Source organism: Coniosporium apollinis (genome assembly GCF_000281105.1).
Source record: "Coniosporium apollinis CBS 100218 chromosome Unknown supercont1.1, whole genome shotgun sequence".
Lineage (NCBI taxonomy): Eukaryota > Fungi > Ascomycota > Dothideomycetes > Coniosporium > Coniosporium apollinis.
This window is the reverse complement of record NW_006913263.1, coordinates 48,790-74,715: the sequence shown is the minus strand read 5'-3', so window position 1 is coordinate 74,715 and position 25,926 is coordinate 48,790. Positions and strand designations below refer to the sequence as shown.

Genomic DNA, 25,926 nt, shown 5'->3' with positions numbered 1-25,926 from the left:
CACAACTTGACACACCTTTCTGACGACCTTGACGCTATCTCAGACCCAAGTTTGTTATGGCAGAGCAGATCACTCGCGATGTGGTAAACGAAGCACAGTCGATGGGTGACCCTTCGCCCATCGACGCTCCTGCGACAACCACCACCATTTCCAGCACGGGCAACTGCCAAGCCGCCCCAGAAGCCGCGAACATCGAGCCAAAAGCCTCCGACGATCTCCTGCAGTCTCCACTGTATGCCCCCATTATCGAAGCACCAGCCGCCGATGACACACGCCTTCCCGACAATGTACAGGTGAATGATGTGAAAGGGAGCGGTGAGGGTGTATTGAGTCACGAAGATGTGCCGACAGATGTACAGAATGCGGCGCCTGAGGGAGTACAGTCACAGCCCCCAGAAGCTTCCGATGGTGCAGCAGATGAGCTCGTAAATGGCGACAGCGGAGACTATCTGGCACCTGACGATGGCACGCGAGAGCTTGCCGCAGCGGAAACAAGCGGCGGGTCGGATACAGAGGCCAGCAGAGCGGATAGCACAGACCCTACAAGCGAAGGACCAAGAAGGCATCTCCGCTCGAACTCGGTCAAGAAACCTACGTCCTTCAAACCTGTCTCTGTGACCAAGAATTTCCTCGCCAAATCTGGAGCATCAACACCCTCTGCACGCCCCACCGACAGAGGTAGGTCAAAGGCAGAACCGTGCGATGTGCACCGCTTTGCTGATTCAATTGGTAAAGGTGGTTCTCCCCTCGGACAGCCGAACAGCTCATCGCAACAACTAGCAAGACCAAGACTGGTTGCGAAGGCAGGCAGCGGCACCTCCGCCCCAAGATCGGGGTTGTCCAAGGTCAACGGAGCAGGCGGCGCCCCGGACGCAAGCACGGTTTGGAACAAGAATCGACGTATGTTCGTTTGCTACCATCATCCCCAACAGACAAACTAACTGCTATAGCTGCGCCAACGCCTGCCGCAAAGTCATTAACAGACGAGGAGCTGAAGCAACAGTTCGGTATTCATATGGCCACACGTCTACAAGCGGACGAAGCAAGCAAGGATCCAAAGTGGGCAGACATCGAGGACGACGAGGACGATTGGGCGCCCGAGACTGTGGAATGGATGGATGGCACGAAGTCGACCCTTGCCCAAGCCGAGAATCAAGCCCCTTCTGACGAGGAGAAGCCGAAACCTGCCCAGCGAGAGAAGCCCGCTGACAGTCCTAAACCTGCGTTAGCTATGGCGCAACGGCCTAGTGCTACCGGAGGCACGAAGACGATACTAAAGCCAGGAAGCCATACTCCAGTGAACCAACCCAAGCCTGGCGGCCTTGTGCTGAAGGGTGCTCCGGAGAAGCCCACACTCGTAGCTAAACCGGCAGCCCCTGTACCAGCAAAGTCTCCATGGGCGCCCTTGCCTCCCATTGATAAAGTCTCTCCTATTGCCCCTTCAGTGCAACCACTACCTCAATCACGATTCTCGCAACGAGATCCACACGGGTTTGATGCCTTACCGCCAGCCCCATCCCCTGCCAAGGAGATAGCCGCCGACGACTTCAGCCGATCGTGGCGTGAGGATCGAGGTACCAAAGAGCTGTTCAACTCACAATCTGGACGGTATGAGCCAGTCAACGAGACACGTAGAGGCTCTGCGCGAATTGATGGTGGTTTCCGGCAGCCCTCGGTACTTCAGAGACCTCAACAAAACCAGCCCGGACCCGCAGAACCATCAGCAGCATTTCAGACGAACAGAGCTGGCCACGCCGCTGAAGGAGGCACGTGGACGAGGCGGCGAACATCCTCTAATGTTAGCGGCGGCTCCGGCCAGATGCGTAGAATGTCCTTTAGTAGACCTCACGAGGTTCTGTCTATGCCCTCTGATCCGCTTCAGAGGAGGCCCTCTCAACAACTGAATGTTGGAGATGCTGGTAGACCTCCGTTCCCACAAGGACGCACACCTTTTCCCGAACAAGGCATGCCCTCCGTGGGGCAGACCATGGCTCGCGGTGAGCAGATTCCACCTGACTCGGCTCGGGATCGTGCACGACCCGCTTCGCCCGGCGACCCCATCATATCAACGGTTGCGGCAGGCACGGATTCTCAGGTACCGGAACCTCCACTGCCTCTGCCTGAGGACCCAGTTGTAGTGCAGCAGCGTCTCATGCGTGAAAAGATTGAGCGCGCGAAGAAGGAGAAGGAGCGTCGCAAGGAGGAAGAGGAGCGGGAGGAAGCGGCGCGCAAAGAACGGATCAAGCTGAAGCTTGCAGCTCTGGGGCCCCCACCAGACCAGAAGGCGAGGGCCAGAGAAGCATCTGACCTCCCGAAGCCGGGCGCGCAAGCGGAAACCCCTAGTGCAACTTCAGCTTCACTTGCTCAACCAGAGCTAGACCAGCCACCTCCCCCGCGGGACGGGCCTGCGCGGCCGTTTATTCCCGAGTCCCCAACAACGGCGATACCGGCAATACCGACAATACCGGCGACAATAACAGGCGAGGTGACGCACTATGGATTGATGAAAATCCACCAACCCCGCTACTTAAACCCCCCAGCCCCCTCGCCAGATTCCTCTTCTTCCCACACTTTTTCCCGCGAGCGTCCAGTACTTCAAAAAGCATCTTCACGCTCTGCACAAGAGATCCAGTCTGCTACTCAATCAGCCCACTCAACCCAATCAACTCATTCAATCCACACGAACCCATCATCCTCATCAACTCAATCAACTCGATCAAGAGAAATGGCTCCTCAAATGGATGTCCAGATTGCCTCCAGCGCTCTTCACCACGACCCGCTTGTCAAGGCTCAGGCAGAGCTTCGCAAAGGTACTGCACCACTTTCGCACAATTTCTCACTGCCGCTGGTGTCGCAAGCATGGAAATCTAATAAACGTGCAGATGCCATCAACCCTTGGGCTGGTAGCAGCGGCATGGCCGTTTCCATGGCTACGGGAGGCAATGTCTGGGGCGCTCCTTCCCACGATCGTGCTCTCGGCAACGGCACCTTCGAAAAGCAACAGCCATTGACACAGCAACATGCGATTGCTTCTTCCTACACTCCTCCTCACTTGCGTGGTCGCTCGCCTGAGCAGTTAGCCAAGTTGCAAGCTTCGCAGCAACAAACTGCAGCTCCTCCCTCTCAGAATCAAGATGTTGCGGACTGGTCGGCAGTCAATCGTGGGCCGTCAAAAGAGCAATTGGCCGCTGTGGCCAAGTTGAACAAATCGCCACCCTCATCTCGTTCAGTCTCACCAAAGAAACCATCTCCATGGGATTCCACCTCTCGCTCGCGCTCACCCAAGCAACATCAAGCTCAACACGTCACCGTTCCCAGCAAGGCCACTCAAGCGCCCACCGCACCAGGCCCTATTGGCCGTCCTCTCACAAATTCGGCCGCTCGCAATGGTGTCCAGCCGAAAAAGTACGACACGTCAGTCTGGACGACCCTCCCAGGTCAATTGTCTGTCGATGAGAAGGCCATAGCCGAAAAGAACAGAGCTGAACGCGCTGAACTCGATAAGCGCATCGCAGCTGGTGAGGTTTTCTCATACAACCCGGAAATCGACGTCGTATTCAAGAAGACTGGCGAGAGGAGGACCAAATCGCCTAAAACCACCGACGCTCAGCCAGTCAAGACCGTTGAACCTCAGCCAGACAAAGCCGTCGAAGCTCGGTCAGTCGAAATCATCGGAGCCCAACCGGTCAAAGCCATCGAACCTCAGACGATCAAGGCCGTCGAACCTCAGCCGACCAAGTTCACCAAAACGACTTGGAACAACCTTCCAAGCACATTGGCTGCCAATGAGAAGATCACCGCCGACAAGAACCGGATCGCTCTCGCTGAATTCGACAAGCTCACAGCGGCTGGTATGCGGCCATCATACATGGTTGATGTGCAAACAAACTTCAAAAAGATTGGTGGTGGCAAACCCAAGTCGCCCAAGACTGAGGTAGTCGTCCAATACGCAAAACCAACACCAGATGGCGAAACAAGCGCGACTTCAGCTCACCAAGACGAGATGGCAGCCACCATCTCTCGGCCGCCGAAGCACGAATTCACCGTTGTCCAGCCAGCGCCTCAGTCTCAAGCTCCGCACATCATCGCGGGCCAGCGTAGTTCAAAGTTCTTCCCACGCAGTCAGGACGCGCAAGCTCCGCAGCCTTCTCCTCCATCATCGAAGTCAGCCTCACCGCCACCTCCTGAATCCAGGAACCACCCAGCCCATGGTGAGTCCTCAAGCGCACCAAAGGTCAACTTGCCGATCCCGAAGGCAGTTGTTAAGCTCCCACCCGCACCAACTCCGGTTCCAAAGCCTGTTCAAGCGCCAGTTCGTGCACAGCAGACCCGCCTTGGGTCTCAGCCAATCGTCGCATCCCTTTACTGGCAAGAACGTTTCGGTGCATTGCTCGGAAACCGGACAGCACAGCCTGTCCAGGCACTAACCTCACCCCCAACCCAGGCAACTGCTCCAGCCAATGCACTTGCTGTGAGCTCGGCATCGAAGCCGTCAATCGACGTGACTTCGGCGCAGGCCCAGACGACCGTTTCGCTGCCAAATCACACCAGCAGTCCCAAGGCCATCAGTCTCACAGACGATACCGATGCAGTCATCTCGAAGCCCACTGAAGAGGACCTCCACAACGATCGCGAATTTGGGTCTACCCCGACCGTTCGTCTACCAAAGAACCCGGCCGTGTACGCTGGCCTCCTCGCTCTCGGACCGCCTCCGCGCCCATTGCTACCGCACCTGAGGTACTCCCGGCCAGTCGAAATCTCTACAGCTCAGCCGGTCGAGTTTGCTCCAGAAGTCTCCATGTCCGCAGTTTCTGGTCTTGTTCTCAAGATCCGCCTACCTGGTCAGGAGGCTACGAAGACATGCATCATGCCGAGGCCGCAAACCAGCAGTATTCGCTACACCAACACCAAGAAGACCTTCACGCCGCGCACCAGCAGCAGCAATCAGCAAAACGCTCGCGCAAGGAAGCCCCAGGGTACCTTCCAGCCTCAAGGCCAGAGTCAGACCGCAGCGCCGCGACCACAGGGTCAGAGCAATAACGTGTGGGCCAAGCCGTCAAAGAGCGCTTCTCAGGGCAACAGGCGTAACTATGGCATGGTCCACTGAGCATGGGGTCGTTCTCTTACGTCAACATCCTCGGCACCTCGAACGGCGCGGATAGCTGGCGGCGTACTTGTCATCATTCACTTTTGCCTCACTGCAAAACTGCGCAATACCCTACTCTCTCGATCGCGCTATGACTGTGTCTTGCGTTTCTGACGGGACGGAACTTGTCATTCGGGCGACTGTATCTCTCTCTCATGGCATGGATCGATGGGGAACCCGGATCGTAACTGCGTTTTCTTTGTTTGACTGCGTTGCGTTGGCTTTTCATGGCACTGGGGTTTTCTGCATCTTGTTTTCCTGCGTTGTCTTCTCTGCATTTGCGATGCTCACTGCGCTGGCCCACACTGTCTTATACCACTTCTCCTACTCGCTTTGGGGATGATGGGATGGAGCTGCTGTGGATGCACTTCGTCGCGAGCCGGTTGATCGGTTGGCTGGCTGGCTGCTACTACTTGCGATGGGTTTCTGTGTTTACTGGGCATGGGGCATACAGGAATGGTGTATCTTAGTTTCTTGACTTTAGCAAATCACTTTCACTCAATTTTTGGGTCTGCTTGTGCCTTGATGATGTGAACCTGAGAATCGTGCTCCACGACTAATATTTGAGAAGTGAAATTAGAAGTCGCGGTCGTGCTATGTAAGGAAAGATTAAATTAAACATCGACCTGCCGTCCGTTCTTACTTCTGCTCTTGGCAACAACAGGATTGTCCAGACTTCTACGTCATTTACACCCATCTCTAAGGACTCTTTCGCCCAACTTGCCAATTCACTCCTTTAAGACAGACAGGTGAGGTCAAGCAGGCTGACTCAGCAATCGAGTTTCGGCCCGTAGCATCGGATTGACGTGCGGGAAGCCGCGCCTCTTCCGAGTGCCTTGCGTCGGGAGCGTTCTCCAATTAACGCTCTTCACCAGAACCGACGACCAGAACTGGCCATCGTCATTGAAACGTGAGGACCGGAGCACAGCGTCCCCTGCTATGCTTCCTTTCATGGCATAGCACTGCCGTTAGTCCGTGGGGCAGCCTCGAGGATGCCCCTCATGGGAGGAATCTGTGTCCCTTGATGGGTGCACGTCATAATGAATTTCTAAGCTGAATTTCTAAGCTCCGTTTCTTGAGCTCACGCAAAGTTATCTGCTTCCTTTCCTTCCGTAGTTATAAGAACGCAGTGATAACCAGTTCTGCATTATCTTCTTACAATATCTGACAACTCAATCTCACAATGGCTCCTCAGACATGCAAGCAATGGACCGTCGAAGGCACTGGCGGTTTTGACAACCTCAAGTTCCACAAGGACGCACCTGTGCCAAAGGTTGGAGACAAGGACGTGCTGGTCAAACGTTAGTGATGCCTCAACCTTGGCCCGCCATGCTTGGGACGATATTTGCTGACAGCTTTGATAGTCTATGCTACATCTCTCAATTACCGGGACCTCATTATCCCCAAGGTGCGCCCTTGACCTTTCCAGTCGTTGGAGAGGATCCTCCAGCTGATAAAATGCAGGGCCAGTATTCGTTCGCTCAGAACGATGGTGTCGTACCCTGCTCCGACGGCGCCGGCACAGTCGAAGCAGTTGGCGAGAAAGTGACCCGCTTCAAGGTTGGCGACAAAGTAGCCACCCTCTTCAACCAAGGCCACATTGCTGGATCCTTGGACGCGCATTCGGTAGCCACCGGTCTCGGCGGAGCCATCGACGGCTGCTTGAGAGAATACGGCACGTTCGACGAGCAGGGCCTGGTACACATGCCCAGCAACCTAGATTTCCTCGGCGCAAGCACACTCACTTGCGCGGGACTGACGGCATGGAACGCGCTCTATGGCCTCAAGAGCGTCGCGTTGAAGCAGGGTGATACCGTGCTTACGCAGGGAACTGGCGGCGTCAGCATTTTCGCGGTTCAGGTAAAACAAACCGATAGAAAGGCTTGGGGAGCGAAGCAGGATGACTGACACTGCCCGCAGTTCGCCAAGTCGGCTGGCGCCACCGTCATCGCGACTACCTCGTCACAGGAGAAAGCGGACCAGCTGAAGAAGCTCGGCGCAGACCATGTTATCAACTACAAGGAGAATCCGAATTGGGGCGAGACGGCCAAGAGCCTGACACCCGGCAAGGAGGGTGTGACCCACATCATCGAGGTTGGCGGACCGAACACCTTAAAACAGGTAGGACTCCATGTAATGCGGTAGGAGTCAGCATTGCCGCAACATTAACTGACACAACCCGGCTCTAGTCCCTTAAGGCCGTCAAGATCGACGGCGTCATTTCCATCATCGGCTTCTTGGGTGGCGCGAAGGGCGATGAGCCGAGCTATCTTGACTGCCTTACCAATATCTGCACCGTTCGTGGCCTCCTCGTCGGGTCGCGCCTGCAGTTCGAGGAAATGAACCGCGCCATTGAGGCGAACGACATCAAGCCGGTGGTCGACCAGAAGGTGTTCACGATTGACGAGGCGAAGGATGCGTATCAGTACATGTGGGATCAGAAGCACTTTGGGAAACTGTGCATCAAGATCCAGTAGGGTAGATTATGACGTGATGCCAGCAGATTCCTACTCTGGGACAGCTTCAATACCTCAGCTAGGGATGTTGAGACTCGACAGAGTTGACTGCACTGTAAAAACCACACTCTAGACGTGTGTTGCATGGGCTGGGGTCACACGGCAGAGCGGGGAAGAGCGAAAATCGTACAGCTATGACAAACCACTGTGGTCCATAATCTGCTTACCGCTCATCTGAAGTGCAACAATGTGCTGTCGAGGTACGGACTCCGGTCTCGCCGTGCGGCTGAGCAGCGAGTAAACAGCGCGGCAGGGCACAGATTCTGGAACCTGGCCTAGTACGATGACACATACCTACAGCAGATGGAAGGTTTGCTGGACCTTGCCAACGTGCTCGCTCAATGTAAAACTCCATACTGCAAGAACATGCTAACAGCCTTCAACACCACCACGTCATCGCACCATACCAGGTGTTGAGTACGCGCAGGACGATGGCGTTCGCCAGATGCATGCCAGTCACCGAATCACGCGACAGAGCTCACCGGTGACTGCGCCGCAGGCGATGAGCCAGTAATGTGCGGCCTGTAGGGAATGCGTGTGCGCACTTCAGCACGTAGCTCAATACTCACGGAGCGGTATGGCTTCAACTCGCTCTAGAGCATCCAAAGCCACCTGGGATCGTATGATGCCGCCCATCGCTGTTGCCTAACAAAGTGGGGATTTATAAGTAGCAGGCGTCTCGGTCACATATCTGTTGAGCGGCTCGTCTCAATCTCAATACCAATCTCACCAACTCTAGTCCAGAGATCCTTTCACACAACCACTCCGTCCTAACCTGAACTATCATCGTGAAGTAGCAGACAATGGCAATTGAAGTCTTCCTCCCCAGTGGAGCCGACGGCGCAGTGAAGCATCCAAAGAACGATCCAGTGGAGTCGTCTGAGCCTACCAGCAATGGAACGGCCACAGCGAATGGGCATGTTGAGACGCCTCCTCAGGAGAAGGAGCTTGAAGTGCGTATCCTGCCAAGCGTTCTATCTTATCATGTTTCGGCTCTACTAGACTGGCTTTCATGACTGCGAACCGTTCCAAAGACTATGCTAACGCCGTAACCCAGGCCCCGAAAGAACCACAACTGCCCACTGGCTCCAAAGGCGAGATCAAAGCCCTCGTACAGCGCCTGAAAGATGGCGAGATCAAGATTGAAGAACGAGAGACATATCTCTCATCGCTCGAGCGGAAGCCGTACGGCGAATTCGCCATAGTGACCAAGCAAGTCTTCTCCGACAAAGACAAGCTCGAGAAGACGCTTGTCGAGATCAACTCGCCGCAGCTCCTGACCGCACTGAAAGAGCTTGTCAAGTACTATCCCGCAGAGCCGCTGCAATTCGAGAAGCAAGCCACCTTCGAAGACCCGTTCATGCTGCTCAATCACTACGTCCCAGAACTCCAAGCGTACAAGCAGAAGACGGACGATGATGTCGCGAAGGAGCACATCGATCTCCTCATAGGCTTTCTGGAAAGCGAAGCCGGCGAAAAGGGCCAAGAGGCCAAACGACTAGTCAGGTCAAGCCTGATCACCTTCGACCTCCTCTGGGTCATCTTCAAGCCCGGCGAGCTGATGTACGAGTCTAAGCACGGTCACGAGCGCCTTTACCAGCTGCAGCGCACCGGCTACGGTGAGACGAACGAGCGCGGTAGGTTCTTCGAGGTCTCGTGCGGCTATACGAACTCCGACGGGGTTCGATCTGGCAGGTCCTCCACTAGTCTGAGGATTTGGGAGCGCAACGAGTTTGTGGGACAGAGCCCTGCGAGTGTTGCGGGGCTTTCGGTCTTCCCGCTCAGCTTCCGCGGTCAGCAGGAAGAGCTTAAGGATAGACTTGTTCAGCGCGGGAAACAGTATCTGGACATCCGCGGTGTGACAAGCTATGATTATGAAGGACTGTTTCTCTATCTCAAGCAGCCGCCGGCGGACTTCTACAACGAATGTGCTACTTATGAAGGAACGTGGCTTCCACGTACGGTACGTCTAGATCTCCTCCTCCTGGATTGCCTGATGGCAGACATGGGAGCTCCTCACGTTTGTTTCGCGTCTCTCGTCGTTCTCTCGGAGCACTTTCTGTCCTCGAACGGCTGCCACTCCGATTTCTCCTTCAGTCTCTCCTTGTATTCCTCTTTCTCAAATTGCGCCCGTCCGGAAGCTCTATCTTTTTGCTGTCATGCCTTCTAACAACCCAACAGGCCGCGGAGCGCATCGTCGTCGATAACAAGACATTCCTCGAGGAGCTGGCGAAGCAAAAGGAAGATGTCTGCATCACCTGCCCAGAAAAGAAGATTTCCGGGGCGGAAGGCGTGTCATATGAGAATTCCGACGCCGACCCACTACTATGCCCCCCTTATGTTTACGGCTTCAACCTCGAGATGAAAGAGTGGTGCCGATTCTTTGTCGACTCCCTGAAGCCGTTCGGCTGGGTCCCCAACGCCATGGACCAGCTGGTGCTGCCCGACGCTCAGCGGCGGCTAATCCGCTCGCTGGTAACCGCACACCGCTTCCCTGATCAAGCACGCAACGAAGCTACACTAAAGGGCAAGGGCCTCATCATGCTCCTGCACGGCCCCCCAGGCTCCGGCAAGACGCTAACGGGCGAACTGGTGGCCGAGCACACCAAGCGCCCGCTCCTTAAAATCTCCACGGGCGAGCTGGGAAGCTGGGAGCACCGCATCACGTTCGAGCTGAAGCGGCTGCTGACGTACGCGTCGATCTGGCACGCGATTGTGCTGATCGACGAGGCGGATGTGTTTCTCGAGGCGCGCAGGAGCGGGGCTAGGGACCAGCTCGAGCAGAACAGCATGGTTGCGATCTTTCTCAGGCAGCTGGAGTATTTCCAGGGGATTCTGTTCCTCACGTCGAATCGCGTTGAGGTGTTTGATCCGGCGATTAAGAGTAGGATTCATCTTGCGCTGCAGTATAATGCGCCGGATGGGGGGACGAGGAGGCAGATCTGGAGGCAGCAGCTCGCGAAGGTGCCGCTGGAAGAGGCGGAGCTTGATGTCGAGAGGTGTCTTGCTGTGGTCGTCAAGGCGGAGATGAATGGGAGGGAGATTGCGAATGCGGTCAATACTGCGAGGACGCTGGCGGCGGCTGAGGAGGGGAAGTTGAGGCTGGAGCATCTGGAGACGGTGTTGGACGTGTGGAGCGACTTCCAATCCGCCATTGAGAAGATTGAGAAAGATGGACAGTCGTGGCATGAGCGGAAGTAGGCCTCGGGCTGACCAAGAGTACTTTGCGAGCCTCCCGTCTTGCGATATCTCACAGTTCTGGGTATGTGAATCATGAGTTATGATGCAGGATAGACGTGGGGGAACTGCTTTTTGGGCTCACGTATTCAACATCGAACTGCGATCGTGCTAGAGTTGTGGTCACATGGGGCGAGCATACCAAGATTGGAACCTGTGTGATGGAGGATACTGGATCTTGCGGCAGTGAAACGATTTGGTGCACCAGTTGCCTGAAAGATCCTGGGCGTGAATGTGGGATCCGGGACTTCAGCTACAAGTTCGATGTGATAGTCGCGAGTACATATCCGGCTTGAACGCAACTCCGCGTGAATACGTTGTTCTGTGAGGCAACCCCGAGTATGCAGACTGTGTTTAACCGCCAAGGTGTGATGGAATGGTTCATGGCAGCAATCGAAGTCGTAGCATTCACATTAAAAACATCCGAAGGGCACTCATGCGCATTCCAATTCATCTTCAAGCACTATAGTGGCATTCGGTATCCGTCGTAATCGTAACAATAAATCATCATTCCCAGCCGTGAAGTCAAATCCATCCCCCCTCCGTCCTTCCCTTCCCCTTCCCTTCCCATTACAACCTCACTTCTTCAGCTGTCCAGCATCCTTGACGCCCTTGCTCAAGCTCCCCGTAGCATTCTCCACGCCCCCAGTGAGGCTGGTGAGGCCATCAGAGAGAGGCTTCGCGGCCCCACCTGTCGCGCCCTCGAGCGTCTCGCCGACGCCGCGGCCGGCCGCGCCCACAACGCCTCCTACAGTGTTCGTCAGGCCGCCCACCGTGTTGCCGAGGGTCGAGGTCACGAAACGCGCGCCGGAGGTGACGGCGGATTCGTCTTTCTTGTCGTCGGAGCCGAGGGCCATCGTGGTGGTTGGGTGGGGGTTATGTTGTTCGGAGCGGGTAGTGCGTTCGACTCTGGATTGGTTGGAGATGTTTTGCTTATAGGTTTTTTTGCTTCTTTTGGAGCGGGGTAGGTTTGAAGGCCTTTTGCGGTTATGAGATCCTGAGAGAGAGCAGAGACGGGGGCTCTTTATGCTAACGTCCCCGCTATCTGCGCACCCGTTACGTCCCACACCTCGAGCTGGAGGTAAGGGATCAAGGGTCCAGGCTGTAAGGCTCTGACATCATTCCCGCCGCTCCACAGCCATTCACAGCCACGAGGTCGACTGCTGCCAAGGGATCTGGATGCGCGGATGAAACGCAGCGGCACACGTGCAGGATCGAGGGGTAAGAGAATGACGACGAGTGCGTCAGGTGAGGGGATCTCCCGCCGTGCTCGATGATGGACCATGGCAGTTGAGAGCTTCATGGCAGGGATGTGCCGGACATGGCTCCTAAACGTGGGGGATTGGGGGACATGGAATCAAAAGCTGTTGTACGCTGTTGCGAGTTCTACAGCTTCGCCTTCGCTCCAAGCACGTCCTCCACCAGCTTCTCGGCCGCCATCGCAGACCCGTACGACGACTGGTACCCGTATCCAGCATGCCCATACTGATGCACCACCCAGAGCCCATCGATCTTCTCTTTCTCCACCCGCGGGCCACCCTCGCGCATAGGCCGGAGACCCACACCATGCCGGATGATGCTAAGAGCCTCAGGCCCCTTGCCGTCAGTCAACGCCGGGCAGAGCTCGACGCAGCGCTTCATGATACGCATAGCGAGATTGGGGTCCGGCTGTGACTCCCAGTTATCCTTCTGGAGGCAGCCGCCTAGGACGCATCCGCCGCCTCGCTGATCTCAGTACACAGCTTTGACATCGCATGGTTTAGGGGAACTCACCAGCTGCACGATGCATAATGTAAGTTGCCTCGTCCTCCCCATCGTCGGTCCCAGAGATGGAGGCCATGACCTTGGGATCGTTGCGCACGACGACAACCTGCCCGCGAGCAGGGTAAACAGCCGCGTCTTCGACACCACCCAGCTTACGCGCTGAGAGGCCGGTGCAATTCACGACGATGTCCGCGCGCTTGCCGGTGTGGTGAAGCGTCGCTGCTTCGGCGACGTGCGCCACGATCCCGCGCTTGACGATGACGCCGTTCTTCAGGCATTGCCCGACAAGCCAGGGGAGGTAGATGGCGGTGTTGATGCAGACGGAGGTGAAGGAGGTGGCGGAGTCGATGCCGGGTGCTAGCTCGGACTGGGGGAGGACTCTGAACTGTGTTTTCGTGAGTAAGACCATCGGCGGGTGGGGGCTTTGGTCGGCGTAACGCACATTGGGCACGACGTCTTTGTACCACGGATCTGTCTTCAGCAGCTCTGCGAACCAGTTGCCCGTTGCGGAACCGACGTCTTTCTTGCGGTTATAAACGACGGTGTCTGTCTGCACGGTAAGTGCTCGATCATAGGCAGGCTTAGAGGGAATGCACCTTGAAAGTGGACGCCGGCTTCTATCACGTCTCTGGCTAGCCGTTGCAGTTCGGGCCAAGTGTCGATCTCGAATTGCTGTAGGGGCGTCCCCGGCTTCCCCACGCTTGTAGCAAACCGAGTCAGCTTGCTTGATCTGGAAACCCGTTGTTGGGTGTGTTGGTATTGAGCGTTGCGTCTCAACAAAGACAAGACATTCGTGTAGCGAACCGAGGCGATGACGCAGAACAGCCAATGTACGCGGAAAGTAGGTGTTGCATAGGAATTAATGAGACACCGGAGTGGAGCATGAGCGGGTGACTCTGGTTCGCTATGAGGAGATTCACGCCCAGCCTGCACACCCATTGGATGTGTGCAGCGAATGCCTTTTCCTTCCAGGTCTAGACATTTGAAGGGAATCTGACACGTACGAACTCTCAGGACCTACGGAAGGAAGTTTGCTCCCGCCCAGGGGGATGCATATTCAATATCATAGTCGCCGGGCATGTGCTTGGCGACAACAGTCACATGGTATTTTGTATGCTTCGACAACAGCAGTGCTGTCGTGAGGCCGACAACGCCAGCACTGAGACCAGCTTCAGCCTAATGTCCTCTGCCAACTGCTGCGGGGATCTTTGATCTTACCCCAGAACGACAATCCTCGCTTCAGACATGAGTTCAACGATTGTCGTGAGGAAGAATATGCGCAGGTGAAGTGAAACGGCTGCCTTGGGTGAAAGGGTCAGAGGACCAGCTCCGCTCAGCTGAAATGCACGCACGAGCAGCTGACAAACCAGTACGACGACCAGAGCAAAGAAAAGAAACAGACCCAGCGCTGATCTTGCTGCTAGGACGAACACCTACCTAGGCAGTCATCTATCAACAACTGTCTAGTTAGATCTATCTGTGTGGGCGGGCGGGCAGATTCGTCAAGCCGGCGATCAACGGGATCCCCTGTTCGGCGCGGAAGCGGAGAAACATTTGGCGGCGGCCCAGCATCATCCAAGGATCATAAGGTTCCGTCCTGTTGGCTGCACGCGAGGAGAAGCAGCAGCAGCTTCCCACGGCGGCCTTCTGTCGCCTGGTGCTGCAACAAACCCGCAACAACTGCCCGTTAACTAGCTTCCCTTCTCTCAAAACCTTCATGACGAGCTTCTACCCTCCTGGTCTTTGCTGTCTCCCTTCTTTTTGCCGCCCGAAATGGGAGGTTCAGCCGATGAATTCCCTTTGCTCTCAGCTCTGGGCTTGTACGCTGCTGATATCCGAGGGGACGGTATGTGGACAATTCTTGTCTTCCGCTAACACAAACCCCGCACAACGCCCATCAGACGTGTGTTTGCTAAGACTTGAACTTTCCTGCAGGCAACTGCTTGTTCAATGCCCTCTCAGACCAGCTCTACGGCCACCAAACCGAGCACCGGACCATACGGGCAAGGGTCATCACCTACATGCGAGACAATGCCGACTACTACAAGCAATTTATCGACGTACTACCAGGCGGCGGAGTGCGAAGGAACCCTAAACGCAAAAATGCCGGAGCATATTCAACACCGACAACCTACACGCCTGCAACACCGGAGGAGATCGACCGCGTCTTCGAGAGTCACCTGGAGAGCATGGCCAAGGGCGGTACGTACGGAGACAACATGGAGATAGTGGCCTTCAGCTCTGCCTATGGTGTGGACGTGAAGATCTATCAGAGGGACTTCGCCTACGTCGTGTCGGCAGCTGGCGGAGACGGCCAGAGAGACGTGGCACATATCGCATACCATGTTCGTTGCTACCATGCCCCTCTGCTGCTTCGGCTGAGGAAGATCCATCGCTGTGTATGAGAACTAACCTCTGGTTCCACCGTAGACCTGGGAACACTACTCTTCCATCCGAAACCTTGACGGACCCCACACCGGCCCTCCAAAAGTCTGTGAGAAGGCCCTCTCCCCCGAAGAAGAACGACGGCAGAAAGAGAAGCTGGAGAAAACGCCCTATGTTCTCCCATGGATGATAGACGTCGTGTCAAGCTCCCTACCCTTCCTCGCCGACAAACCTACCATCAAACGTGCGCTGGAGGAAAGCAAGGGCAATATTGACAGCGCCGTCTCGAAGCTGCTAGATGCAGAAGACCGCGGGAGCGTATCTTCGGCACAGGAGAGCTCAAGCGTAGAGCGAGAGCCTGACAGTGACGACGACGTGATCAACGGACCCAACAAGAAGCAAGACAGGCGATTGAGCAGAGCAACGAAGACAATGAAGAAGGGTCAAGAGCGGAGGCGTCAGATAGCCTCGGAGCTAGCTTCTTATGACGGCTCACGGGAATCGCTGGTCAGTGAGGCCTCGCGAAAGTCTCGCAGCCCAGGGACGTCGCACCTGAAGGAGGAGATTGCCGATACCGAAGACGAGGATAGCCGATCAGACTTCGTCAAAGAAGAAGGAAAAAGCGAACCAGCAGTACTACTTTCGGCACCGTCTTCTCCACGGAAACCAGTGCGGCTCAAGCTCAATCCCCCGAAACCTCCCGACCCTTCCTCAACGGGCGGTGGCAAGACCCAGCAGAAGCAACCGGGTCCCCAGCGCAAGCACGGTCCGACGGCTCGCGAAAAGAAAGACATCAAGAAGCAGGCGCAAAAAGCGGCGCGTAAGGAGCGGGCACTGGCCACCACGTCTCCCAATGGCACCACCGAAGCCAAGAAGAGCGGTCTGGCGATTTTGACAAAAGCAAAAGGCAACTCGTTCATCGAAAGCGGCATCAAGACGCTCTACATCTGACGATCATGTCACCCGCTATACGTCTTCGGCTGCATGAGACCTGACTGACTCTGGACTCGGCCGGCCTCGTTCACTCTCTCATTCCTTTTTTTGGATCCTGCTCTCACCTCGTGATACCCTTCATCTGACTCAGGTCAGCTTTGCTATTTGCTCAAAGTGTTTGTTGAGGGGTCTAGCGACCCTTGATTTTCTTGGCGGTTAGCGAACATCTTTCTGTGTGCGTGCATGGCGACGGCGTTTGTCAGACTTAGCATATAGCTTGGGCGTGACGGTGCTGAAGAGCTCGGGCATCGGTCTCCCTTGGCTTGCGGCGTTGGACTGTGGATTTTCGGGGAGAGAAGAAAATTAGAAGCATCCTCTTGTGCCGTTACAGGATGTGCCTTCACGAAGCCTTTAATGACCAGGACATGCTTATGTGTTTCAGATGCCGTCCGGTCTCCGAACCTATGAACATCCCCTGTCCCAGACAGGTGTGAGCGACCTCCAACCATGTACACGTTACCTTCTCGCGCAGCGGTGCCGTGATCCTTCTCTTTTGCACTCCATCTGTTGTCCAATCCCTTCCCACAACCAGTCCACTGGCTCGTTCATCCCACATAACCATCCCGCGTCCTCGAACTCACTTCTCCATCTCCTCAACAGCCTTATCAACCGCCCTCACAGCCTCAACATCCCCCGGCTCCAAGAATTCCTTGGCCCCAATATCCACAGCCTCGACCCCCTTTACTCCCTCCACGGTCCTGACCCGCACGTTCCCATCCTCCATCCCAAAATAGACCGCAACAGGCCTCTGCCCGCCCTGCCTCCCCCCACCCATCTCCTGCGCCTGCGCCCCATCCAACCCGCAAAACAACCCCACCTCCAGCACGCCTGTGATGTCCTTGATGCGTCTGCTCAGCTCCTGCACTTCCCAAGTATCGTCGCTGCCGTCGCCGCGGCCCTTGCCGGCGGAGACGTCGGAGGTGGTGAGCAGGGGCGAGGGGAAGGGCGCGTCGACGATGAAGAAGTCCTGGTCCGTTTTTAGGGGGCCGGTTTTGGCGAGCAGGCCGGTGCGGACGGTCGGGGTCGGGGAGCCGAGGAGGCGCAGGGAGTGCAGGACTGTGTGCACGGCTAGCGGGCAGACTTCGATGGGGATGGAGGGCCATTTAGTCAGGAGGCGGGATTGGTCTTTGCGGTAGTCTTTGGGACGGGGGAGGGGGTTAGCTTGGGAGCTGTGCTAGTATTGGGGTGTGCGGGAAAGGGGGGGAAGAGGGGGAATACCGGCTACGCAAACGAACTTCCTCGCCCTCTCAGCGACCAGTTTTTCTTGGAACAGGCACGCCCCGCCCCCCTTGATGCAGTTCAGCGCCTCGTCCACCTCGTCCGCCCCGTCGAAGGCAACATCCAGCACCACCTCCTCCGGCAGGCTATCGAACGCGACGGGCGCCAGGCCTGCCTTGATGATCACCTGTCGCGACTGGTATCCCGTTGGCACGAAGCTGATCGAGCTGCTGCTCCCCGACGAGGCGCAGGCGGCTTTGATCGCTTCGACGACGTAGATGATGGTGGTCCCCGACCCGATACCGACGAAGCGGAAGTCGGGCGAGAAGTGGTCGGCTACGGCGCGTTGGGCGGCGGTGCGTTTGGCGGACTCGATGGCGTCGGCCATGTTGCTGGGCGTAGTGATGGAGCGGTGGGATGGAGGGGAGGTCGGAAAGAACTTGAGGCTCGGAGTAGCTCGGTGGTTCGTAAGGACTGAGGAAGATAGCAAAGAGGATTTTAAGCGGTTGAAGCGGTTGAAGCGGTTGAGGGAGGCAGATGGGAATGATTGGAAGGGGAGGAGGGACCGTTGCGGGTTTCGAGTTTTTGATGGATGTGGTCGTATGGGGGTGAGGCCCTGGCGGGCTATCATCAGCTGTCAGAAAACTCGTCTCGGAAGATGGGTTCCTCGTGTTCACAGAACGAATTGGATCACAATTGATGATCTACAAAGCTGTTGTCCGAGCCCCCGGAGGTCTCAACACACCCCACCCCCACCGTTTTCGTCGCCCACCACCCCGCCGGCGCAGTGACGGACCGAGAGGCTTGGTTAATGTACTCAGTCACGTGCGTGTTTGTGACATCTACAGATACCTCAGTACCACATCTGAAGTCTTTCTCTAAAACACGATACAACATGGAAGAGCCCCTAACGGAGACTACACCTCCGATCCTTCAGGATGATGAGAAAAAGAGGAAGAAATACGACCGACAACTTCGCCTTTGGGCTGCTAGCGGCCAACAGGCCCTAGAGGAAGCTCATGTGTTGCTCATCAACTCTGGTCCTGGCGTAGTCGGCGTCGAAACTTTGAAGAATCTCGTTCTACCAGGTGAGGCAAGTTGCGAGAATCTCAAACTTCCTTGGTAGTGGCCACGATCGTAGAGCTCGGAAGAGACAGGTTCTTTATGTCAATAATCATTGTCCACCTTTTACTCTGTCATCCGCCCGTTTCCGTTGTCTCCATCATCTTTCTACTATCGACATCCGATAAGCACGCTGTCGTGACACACTATCTGCACTCAGCGGAGAGGGCAGGAAAACGATGCGGCCCAGTTGATGTTGACTATGGGGAAAGCAAGAGACGTCATCATCAGGATTTCCTTAAAGATCCAAGGGCCGATTTCCATGCTCTTGAACACGCTAGGTTCTCCCGAGCCCCCAACGAGCTCGATGTGAAGCTATCACGTTCATGACAGACGCCATGATGCACAAGGTGGCTACGACCTGTGTCACAAGACTTGAATGCTAAGCGAAATGTTCAGCGCATGGAGGAGCTAACTTTGCGCCAGGTATCGGTCAATTCACTATACTTGATTCCGCCGAGGTCACAGAAGCGGATCTCGGCGTCAACTTCTTTCTCGAGCCAGACGATGTGGGGAAATTTCGAGCAGAACGAACATGTGCCCTGCTAGAAGAGCTGAATCCCGATGTCCAAGGCCACTACAACACCGAGGTGAGTGAGGCGATAGAAGCATGTAACGTACGACTAACGCTTTCCAGCCTGTCGAATATTTTCTCACACAGTCCTCCGACACGCATTCCCTTAGGCCATTTACACACATCCTCGTTACCGCTCCCATCGTGCCGGAACTCCTCGCCGACATCCTCACCCACTGCCGAGCGACTTCGAAGCCACTATTCTACATCCATTGCGTTGGCTTCTACTCTGTTTTCTCCGTGCAACTACCAAGCGCGTTTCCCATTGTAGATACCCATCCTGATCCGACAGCTACCACCGACCTCCGCCTCCTCACGCCATGGCCCGCACTCTCTGCTCTTGTCGAGGAGAAGACGAGAGACCTGGACTCGATGAACGCGCATGAGCATGGACATGTACCTTATGTACTAATTATCCTGCACTTCCTCGAAGTGTGGAAACAGACGCACGATGGGCAGGTCCCGTCAAATTACCGGGAGAAGAGCGACTTCAAAGAGCTAGTACGGAAAGGGATGCGCATCAACAACCCCGAAGGCGGCGAGGAGAACTTCGAGGAAGCCATCGCCGCAGTGCTGAAGAGCTTGAACCCCTCAACACCTAGCAGCGCTGTCAAGGAGGTATTCGATGCAGAGGAGTGCAAGAACCTAACGCACGACTCGCCACACTTCTGGGTAATCGCGCACGCCGTATCGGATTTCTACAAAGCACACAACGCACTACCGCTGCCTGGATCGATTCCAGACATGAAGGCGCAATCAGCGGACTACATCCAGCTGCAGAACGTGTACAAGACGAAAGCACGTGAGGACGTGGCCGAAGTGACGCTAACGGTGCGCGAGCTCGCGAAGCAGCATGGTCACCTCGCCCAAGTCGATGAGAAAGAGATCGAAGCCTTTTGCAAAAACGCAGCGCATATCAAGCTCGTTCGCGGCCGGCCGATTAATCCAGCCTTCCCAGGCCAGAAACTGAAATGGGGCCAGAGGGCCAAAGCAGCCGGTCAGTCTTTTTCTCCATCTCTACCTCCTTTCTCATCTCGCTCTTCTTACAATCCAGCTCAGTCCACCGTCCACCAAGGAGGTGAGAGCTGCGCTAACAACCTTCCGCAGTCTCCGCACTCACAAACCCTGACTCCCTAATCCTCATCCACATCGCCTTCCTCGCCTTTGACGAGTTCTGCGCCTCCCACGACGCAGACGCACTGGCAAGCGCGCCGCGTGCTCCAGGCTCACAAGACTCCGAAGTCGAGTTCGACGCAGAGAAGATGACCGGCATCGCCAACACAATCATCGACAACTTGATCAACGAAGCTGGCACGCGCATCGAGGAGCCAGACTACTCAGACATAGGCGCCAGGGTTGCGAATTACGTGCAGGACATCGTGAGGGCCGGCGGGGGCGAGCTGCATAACATCGCTGCACTGACGGGTGGGATGGTCGCGCAGGAGGTTATCAAGGTCGTCACGAAGCAGTATGTGCCGGTTGACAACACGTGTGTTTTTGATGGAGTGGGGAGTCGGACGGAGGTGCTGAGGTTGGGGGCGGATGTGTCGGTGTAGAGAGTGCTGAGGGGGATGTGTGAAGGAGATTGGGGTGGAGGTGATAAAGATCAGGGAGTCGGCATGGTGAGGGGACTTCGTAGATGCCGTGGCATTCACTGTACGGACGCTACGCATCTAGAAACTCGACAAGACCAGGCGCGATGAGGATATACGGTCAGCGCACACGGGTGTTCCGCGCTGCTTGTTTGTGGCTATCACCCGGCAGCAACGATGATGGTCAAGGAGCATAGTGACAGCTGCAACGGCGAGATCTCGAAAACTTTCATTGAGATGCGCTACTTGCATTTGCCAGGGTACGCACAAAAACCAAAAATACCAACGCATGCAAGCTCTCAAACGCCTCGACAATAGTATGCGACATCACACCCCTGACCGCCTACTCATCCTCCTCCACCTCCGCCGTATCATCATGGAACGTCTTGCCCTCCATAGTCGGCTTGATCATTCCAATCCTTATACAGAAGTCACCAAACCTCTCCCCATCATTCCTCTCCTTCGCATATCGCCTAATCAGCGGCCTCATGATCTCCAGAATCTCCTCCTCCTTGATGGAGCTCCTGTACAGCTTGTTGAGCCGCTGACCATGGTACCCACCGCCCAGATACATGTTGTACGCGCCGTACGCCTTGCCTACAAAGGCCACCTCCGCTAACCATGGCCTAGCGCAACCGTTCGGACACCCAGTCATACGCATGACGATGGAGTCCTGCCTGAGACCCTCCTCCTCAATCACGCCTTCGAGCTTGGAGATCAGCTCGGGGAGGTAGCGCTCGCTCTCCGCCATCGCAAGACCACATGTCGGGAACGCGACGCAAGCGCTTGAGGAGAGGCGCAGGCCAGAGAAGTTGGTGTTGTCAAGCTTGTACTTCGCCAGCATGTCCTTCATCGACTGGAGGTCCTCGTCCGCAACTCCAGACAGGATGAGGTGCTGGTTGCCGGTAAGCCGGAACTCGCCTTTGTGCACCTTGGCGATCTCGCGCAGTCCAGTCTTCATGGGGAAGTCGGCCGTGTCCTCGATGCGTCCGTTCTCGATGAAGAAGGTGAAGTGGTTGAAGCCGTGCTCGTCCTTTTGCCAGCCAAAGGTATCGATATTGGAGTCGAATTTGAAGGGCCGAGGCTCCTGGAATTTGGCGCCCCAGATGTCTTCGACCTTGCTCCGGAACACGTCCACACCCATGTCGTCCATAGTGTACTTTAGGCGCGCGTGCTTCCGGTTCTTGCGGTCGCCGTGGTCACGCTGTACCAGCATGATCTTCTCGCACGCGATGTGGACCTGGTCGGCGGGCACGTAGCCGAGCATGCTTCCAGTGCGTGGGTAGGTCTTCTTATTGTTGTGCGTTACACCCATGCCGCCACCGGCGAGCACGTTGAACCCTTCCAGGTGACCGTCTGAGCCTTTGATGGCGATGAGGCCGATGTCGTGGGCGTAAACGTCGGTGTCGTTGTGGGGCGGGATGGCGATGGTGATCTTGAACTTTCGGGGAAGATAGGTGGGTCCGTAGAGAGGCTCGTTGTCGACGATGGCATCACCGGCAACCTGAGTCTTCTGGTCGTTCTCATCCTTAAGCCAGATCTCATGGTACGCGGTCGTTGAAGGTAACAGATGATCACTGATCCTCTTCGATACAGCATGCACCTCAGAATGATACTGCGAGTGCTGTGGCAAGCTGCTGCACATGACGTTTCGGTTAACATCACCGCAGGCCGCGATGGTTGTCATCAGAGCCCTGTTGATTGCCTGCATCGCCGGCCGGAGCTTGCCTTTGACGACACCGTGAAACTGGAAGGTCTGGCGGGTCGTCAACTTCATCGTCTCGTTGCCTAGCTGCGTGCTGATCTCGTCCATCTGGATCCACTGCTTGGAAGTAGCAACACCGCCGGCTAGGCGACACCGGATCATGAACGAGTAGGCGGGCTCAAGTCCCTGAGCCTTGCGCTCGTCCCGAAGATCACGGTCGTCTTGCATGTATGTGCCGTGGAACTTCGTGAGCTGCTGATCGCTTGCGGAGATCGCGCCAGTGGTAGTGTCCTCTAGGCCCTCCGCAATGGTGCCGCGAAGGTAGTTCGAAGCGGTCTTGATATCCTCGTTGGTAAGTGGTGGAGGTTCTTCCGGAAGGCCCTCGACGTTGTCGACACCCAGTGCTTGCCACAACTTCGGCTCCCAGTCGTTGTAGCCGGTCTGATAGCCGTCCGGATCCTGATCGTCTCCAAGACCACAGTCCGTCATCGCCTTGCCGCCCAGTGTGCGCAACCTCGCATCAAGGTCCTTGCCCGGCTTGTTGTAGTAGATCTTGTCTTCCTTCCTGGGCCAGTAGTGACTGTCACCGAGCGCGAAACAAGCGAAGTTGACGTTCGCAAGGTCGATGTCAGTGGAGTTCTTGACAGCTTCCCAGAAGTTCCTGCCGTTCTGCGGGAATTCACCCTGCCCAGCGGTGCTGGTGATCAGGACGACGTTCTCCTCCTCTGATAGATCTTCAATGGGATAATCGTCCATAGCCATGACCATGGTCTTCAGGCCCCTGGCCTTGCCCCGGTTACCCAAGCGCTTGGATAGGGTTTCCGCGTTGCCGTTGTCCGATGCGAAGAGTATAGTCAGCGGTGCGCCGGCCAGGCCATCCAGAAGAGTGCTGTACGCGTCCTTAGCCTTCCGCTTCTGCAGTTGCCGAACCTCTGAGCCGTATGACTGGGAAAGGTTGGCGGAGAACTCCGGATGCCTCTTCATTAGCTGGGAGAGGTAGTTGTCTCGCCTAAGAAACTCTTCCAGTTCCTTCTTGATGCGCTCCGAGTCCAACTTGAAGTTTTCCTCGCCCTTCTCTTCGCCACGAGGGTCCCAACGGTACAGCGGCCAGTAGCCGAGATCAATGGCCTTCTTCGTTTCCTGCAGCGCAGTCAACGGAGAATCGCTCTCCTTGTTGTACGGCAAATAGGCTAGGACGACCGAGGGACCATTGAACTGATCGGCTTCGATCATGGCTTGCAAGACTTGGGTGTACGAGCCGTAGACAGCTGTAGACGCAACATAGGCATTTCCGAAGTTCATGGCGTAGAGGCCAATGTCCTTCTTCCTCCGTGCTGCATCGGCCGCCGCCCGCTCAGAGTAGGGCTGGGAGTCGATGATGAGCATGTTGACGTTCTCGCCCGACGCGAGGACGTGGTGGACACCGGAGTTGCCCAAATCATAGGCCCATGCATCTGAGCCAATTAACCACTGCGACTCCTTGCGAAATAGGGATTTCGAGGCTAGGAGCTGAGTAGCTGCTGGCGATCCGTCGGTGCTCAAGCGAGAAACTACCTCCTCTGCAAGCGCATTGGCTTTAGTGGCATCTTCTGCCTCAAGAGCCCATTTCGTGAGCCACTGAGTGGGGGATTCGGTAGCAAAGCCCTTTGCCCTAGCAGCCTGCTGCACCTCACGGACGAAGCGCTTGCGGTGCTCCATCCGTGCAACAAGCGCGCCAAAGCCGAACTCTGGGCTTGCTGCGACCTGAGCAGAGACGCCTGCATGACTGGAGCCCAGCTGGTTGGCAATGTGCAAGCGATCGCCGAAGACCTGGTTCAAAACTTTCATGTACGCATTCTCGAGCTCAGGTTGCTGTAGCTGAACATCGGCAGCGATACTCTGAGGTCCCTCGGTATTCCCGATCTGGAGGTTCTGGATTGGAGAGTCGGACAGCAGATTCTGGAAGACTCCTCGGAGTGCTTGCCGCGCAGTCGCTGGCTCGATGTACCCGAGCTGATGGCCTACGATGACTGGTGCATCGCCACCACCCGATTTCAGGGACATGAGAAGGTCCATGAGAAGTGGTCCCCATCTGGTCGTTTTGCGCCTCACTTGCTCCAGCACGGCAATCTTCTTAACAGACCGCGGCAGTACTTCCGCTAGCTTTGCGCCCAACCAAGGTCGATACAGCCTTACTGTGAGAAGACCAGCTCCTGCGTACACGTCCGACGAGCTAGCAGCGTCTAACTCTCTAGAAAAGAACGCAGTATCTGAACCGAATATGAAAAGCGCCGATTGCGCGCTGGAAGGTCCCGAATACTCAAAGGCTTGGTATGATCGGCCCGTGGCGTCCTGGATCGTTGCCCAGATCTGTGAAATGAAGTTGTAGATGTCATCGGACGAGACAGGCCGGGATGTGATGGACTCGACCGACGTTGCTGCCGATGAAGCAGACGGACCACTGCTAGTGCTACTTTCGCGCCTTGATGACCCTACAGAGGACGAATCTCTTGTGCTTGCACGGCCTGGCAATGGCTTCTCCTCCGCTGGCGTTAGATAACCGTTCGTCTCGCCGTTTGTGCGAGGCGCCACTTGGCTGCTAGGTACTGAGAGAGTGGCGACCCGACCATCATCGGCGTATATGCTTGACTCTCTAGTGCTCTGACCCTGGAACCGCCTGGCAGCGTCGACATCCAGTACTTGCCGCACGAGCTCGCGGTTCTCGTATGCGATCGGCTCATCGTCCGTGTTTGCCGAGTCAAAGAAATGAATTACACCCTTGCCGGACTTGATGGCAAGGGCGTGGGCAGAGAGTGCCATGTCCTGCACCTCCTGGAGAGACTCGGATTGGAGGAAGGTAAAGCCAGACTGCCTGATGGATGTGATGTCGGAGTAGTCGGGGTATCGTGACGGCTGAAGGGAGACATGAATGACGACCGGATACTGTGCGAGCTTATAGAGGTGAGGTATCGACTGCAGAAGGATGGAGGAGCCCGTAGTGACTGAGGTGATCTTGCCAGACCGGATCGGTTGAAAGACTGAGAGCAAAGGGTCTGCATTTTGCCTGACTGGTAATATCTGCAACAGTGTTAATTGCTGTGTTGACCGAAAGCGCGATAGTGGTACTGCTTACCTCGGGCACGTTCTTGGCGACTACGCCGGCCGCTTTATTCTGTGCATAAGACTGCAGGAACTTGGAAAACTCGGAATCGCTCGCAAGAGACGGCTGAACAGAAACAACTACATCGCTAAACAGATATGCAATGCGCGCAACTGGGGAAGTCAAAAGTCAGTATATGCCGTGGGGAGCGCGTAGCATAAGATAGCGGAGCAGAGCGAGTTGCGACATACCCGCCTCTCCGGCTGTCGAGATGGAACCCATGATGCTAAGGGCCAACTGCCAACGAAAGGGGCACTGAACAGAAGAAAGGGGAGAATGGGTACGGATTCAGCAATTGGAGGCCTGAGAGTGTATGGATAGTGTTTAAAGAAGAACAAACGATGGCGAAGGCGACAATTTTTTTGGTGCTTGCTAATGACAGGCCCCAATTGGGCCAAGCCCGATCACATCATCTTAGCCTCGACACCAGACCGCCGAGAACACCGACCGGAGCAACGCTGTCTGTCTCGCAGAAGGCAAATGCGGGAACTTTCCCAGTCTGGCATTGAGATGACGGGAGGATCTGTGAATTTAT

General features: G+C 55.9%; 9 protein-coding genes across 9 annotated transcripts; 5 read left to right on the top strand and 4 right to left on the bottom strand.

The window, feature by feature from the left end:
- Positions 1-56: 56 nt before the first annotated feature.
- W97_00027 (uncharacterized protein) lies at positions 57-5,107 on the top strand (the record flags this gene model as incomplete). The annotated part of the gene is made up of 3 exons (XM_007777945.1): positions 57-678; positions 736-900; positions 951-5,107. The coding sequence occupies 3 exons, from the start codon at positions 57-59 to the stop codon at positions 5,105-5,107; spliced, it is 4,944 nt and encodes a 1,647-aa protein (XP_007776135.1).
- A 1,222-nt stretch (positions 5,108-6,329) lies between these two features.
- Positions 6,330-7,623, top strand: W97_00026 (alcohol dehydrogenase; the record flags this gene model as incomplete). The annotated part of the gene is made up of 5 exons (XM_007777944.1): positions 6,330-6,447; positions 6,511-6,554; positions 6,611-7,006; positions 7,067-7,267; positions 7,336-7,623. 5 exons carry the CDS (start codon positions 6,330-6,332, stop codon positions 7,621-7,623), a joined length of 1,047 nt encoding a protein of 348 aa, XP_007776134.1.
- Positions 7,624-8,465: 842 nt separating this feature from the next.
- W97_00025 (uncharacterized protein) lies at positions 8,466-10,863 on the top strand (the record flags this gene model as incomplete). Its single annotated transcript, XM_007777943.1, has 3 exons — positions 8,466-8,615; positions 8,720-9,625; positions 9,844-10,863. 3 exons carry the CDS (start codon positions 8,466-8,468, stop codon positions 10,861-10,863), a joined length of 2,076 nt encoding a protein of 691 aa, XP_007776133.1.
- A 614-nt stretch (positions 10,864-11,477) lies between these two features.
- Positions 11,478-11,756, bottom strand: W97_00024 (uncharacterized protein; the record flags this gene model as incomplete). Its single annotated transcript, XM_007777942.1, has 1 exon — positions 11,478-11,756. One exon carries the CDS (start codon positions 11,754-11,756, stop codon positions 11,478-11,480), a length of 279 nt encoding a protein of 92 aa, XP_007776132.1.
- A 529-nt stretch (positions 11,757-12,285) lies between these two features.
- W97_00023 (uncharacterized protein) lies at positions 12,286-13,910 on the bottom strand (the record flags this gene model as incomplete). Its single annotated transcript, XM_007777941.1, has 6 exons — positions 12,286-12,620; positions 12,673-13,048; positions 13,106-13,209; positions 13,260-13,363; positions 13,685-13,822; positions 13,882-13,910. 6 exons carry the CDS (start codon positions 13,908-13,910, stop codon positions 12,286-12,288), a joined length of 1,086 nt encoding a protein of 361 aa, XP_007776131.1.
- A 526-nt stretch (positions 13,911-14,436) lies between these two features.
- W97_00022 (uncharacterized protein) lies at positions 14,437-15,999 on the top strand (the record flags this gene model as incomplete). The annotated part of the gene is made up of 3 exons (XM_007777940.1): positions 14,437-14,509; positions 14,599-15,008; positions 15,094-15,999. 3 exons carry the CDS (start codon positions 14,437-14,439, stop codon positions 15,997-15,999), a joined length of 1,389 nt encoding a protein of 462 aa, XP_007776130.1.
- Positions 16,000-16,618: 619 nt separating this feature from the next.
- W97_00021 (uncharacterized protein) lies at positions 16,619-17,647 on the bottom strand (the record flags this gene model as incomplete). Its single annotated transcript, XM_007777939.1, has 2 exons — positions 16,619-17,178; positions 17,260-17,647. 2 exons carry the CDS (start codon positions 17,645-17,647, stop codon positions 16,619-16,621), a joined length of 948 nt encoding a protein of 315 aa, XP_007776129.1.
- Positions 17,648-18,154: 507 nt separating this feature from the next.
- On the top strand, positions 18,155-20,511 carry W97_00020 (uncharacterized protein; the record flags this gene model as incomplete). Its single annotated transcript, XM_007777938.1, has 4 exons — positions 18,155-18,347; positions 18,808-18,971; positions 19,019-19,952; positions 20,063-20,511. The coding sequence occupies 4 exons, from the start codon at positions 18,155-18,157 to the stop codon at positions 20,509-20,511; spliced, it is 1,740 nt and encodes a 579-aa protein (XP_007776128.1).
- A 379-nt stretch (positions 20,512-20,890) lies between these two features.
- Positions 20,891-25,613, bottom strand: W97_00019 (uncharacterized protein; the record flags this gene model as incomplete). Its single annotated transcript, XM_007777937.1, has 3 exons — positions 20,891-25,309; positions 25,365-25,504; positions 25,583-25,613. The coding sequence occupies 3 exons, from the start codon at positions 25,611-25,613 to the stop codon at positions 20,891-20,893; spliced, it is 4,590 nt and encodes a 1,529-aa protein (XP_007776127.1).
- Positions 25,614-25,926: the final 313 nt, after the last annotated feature.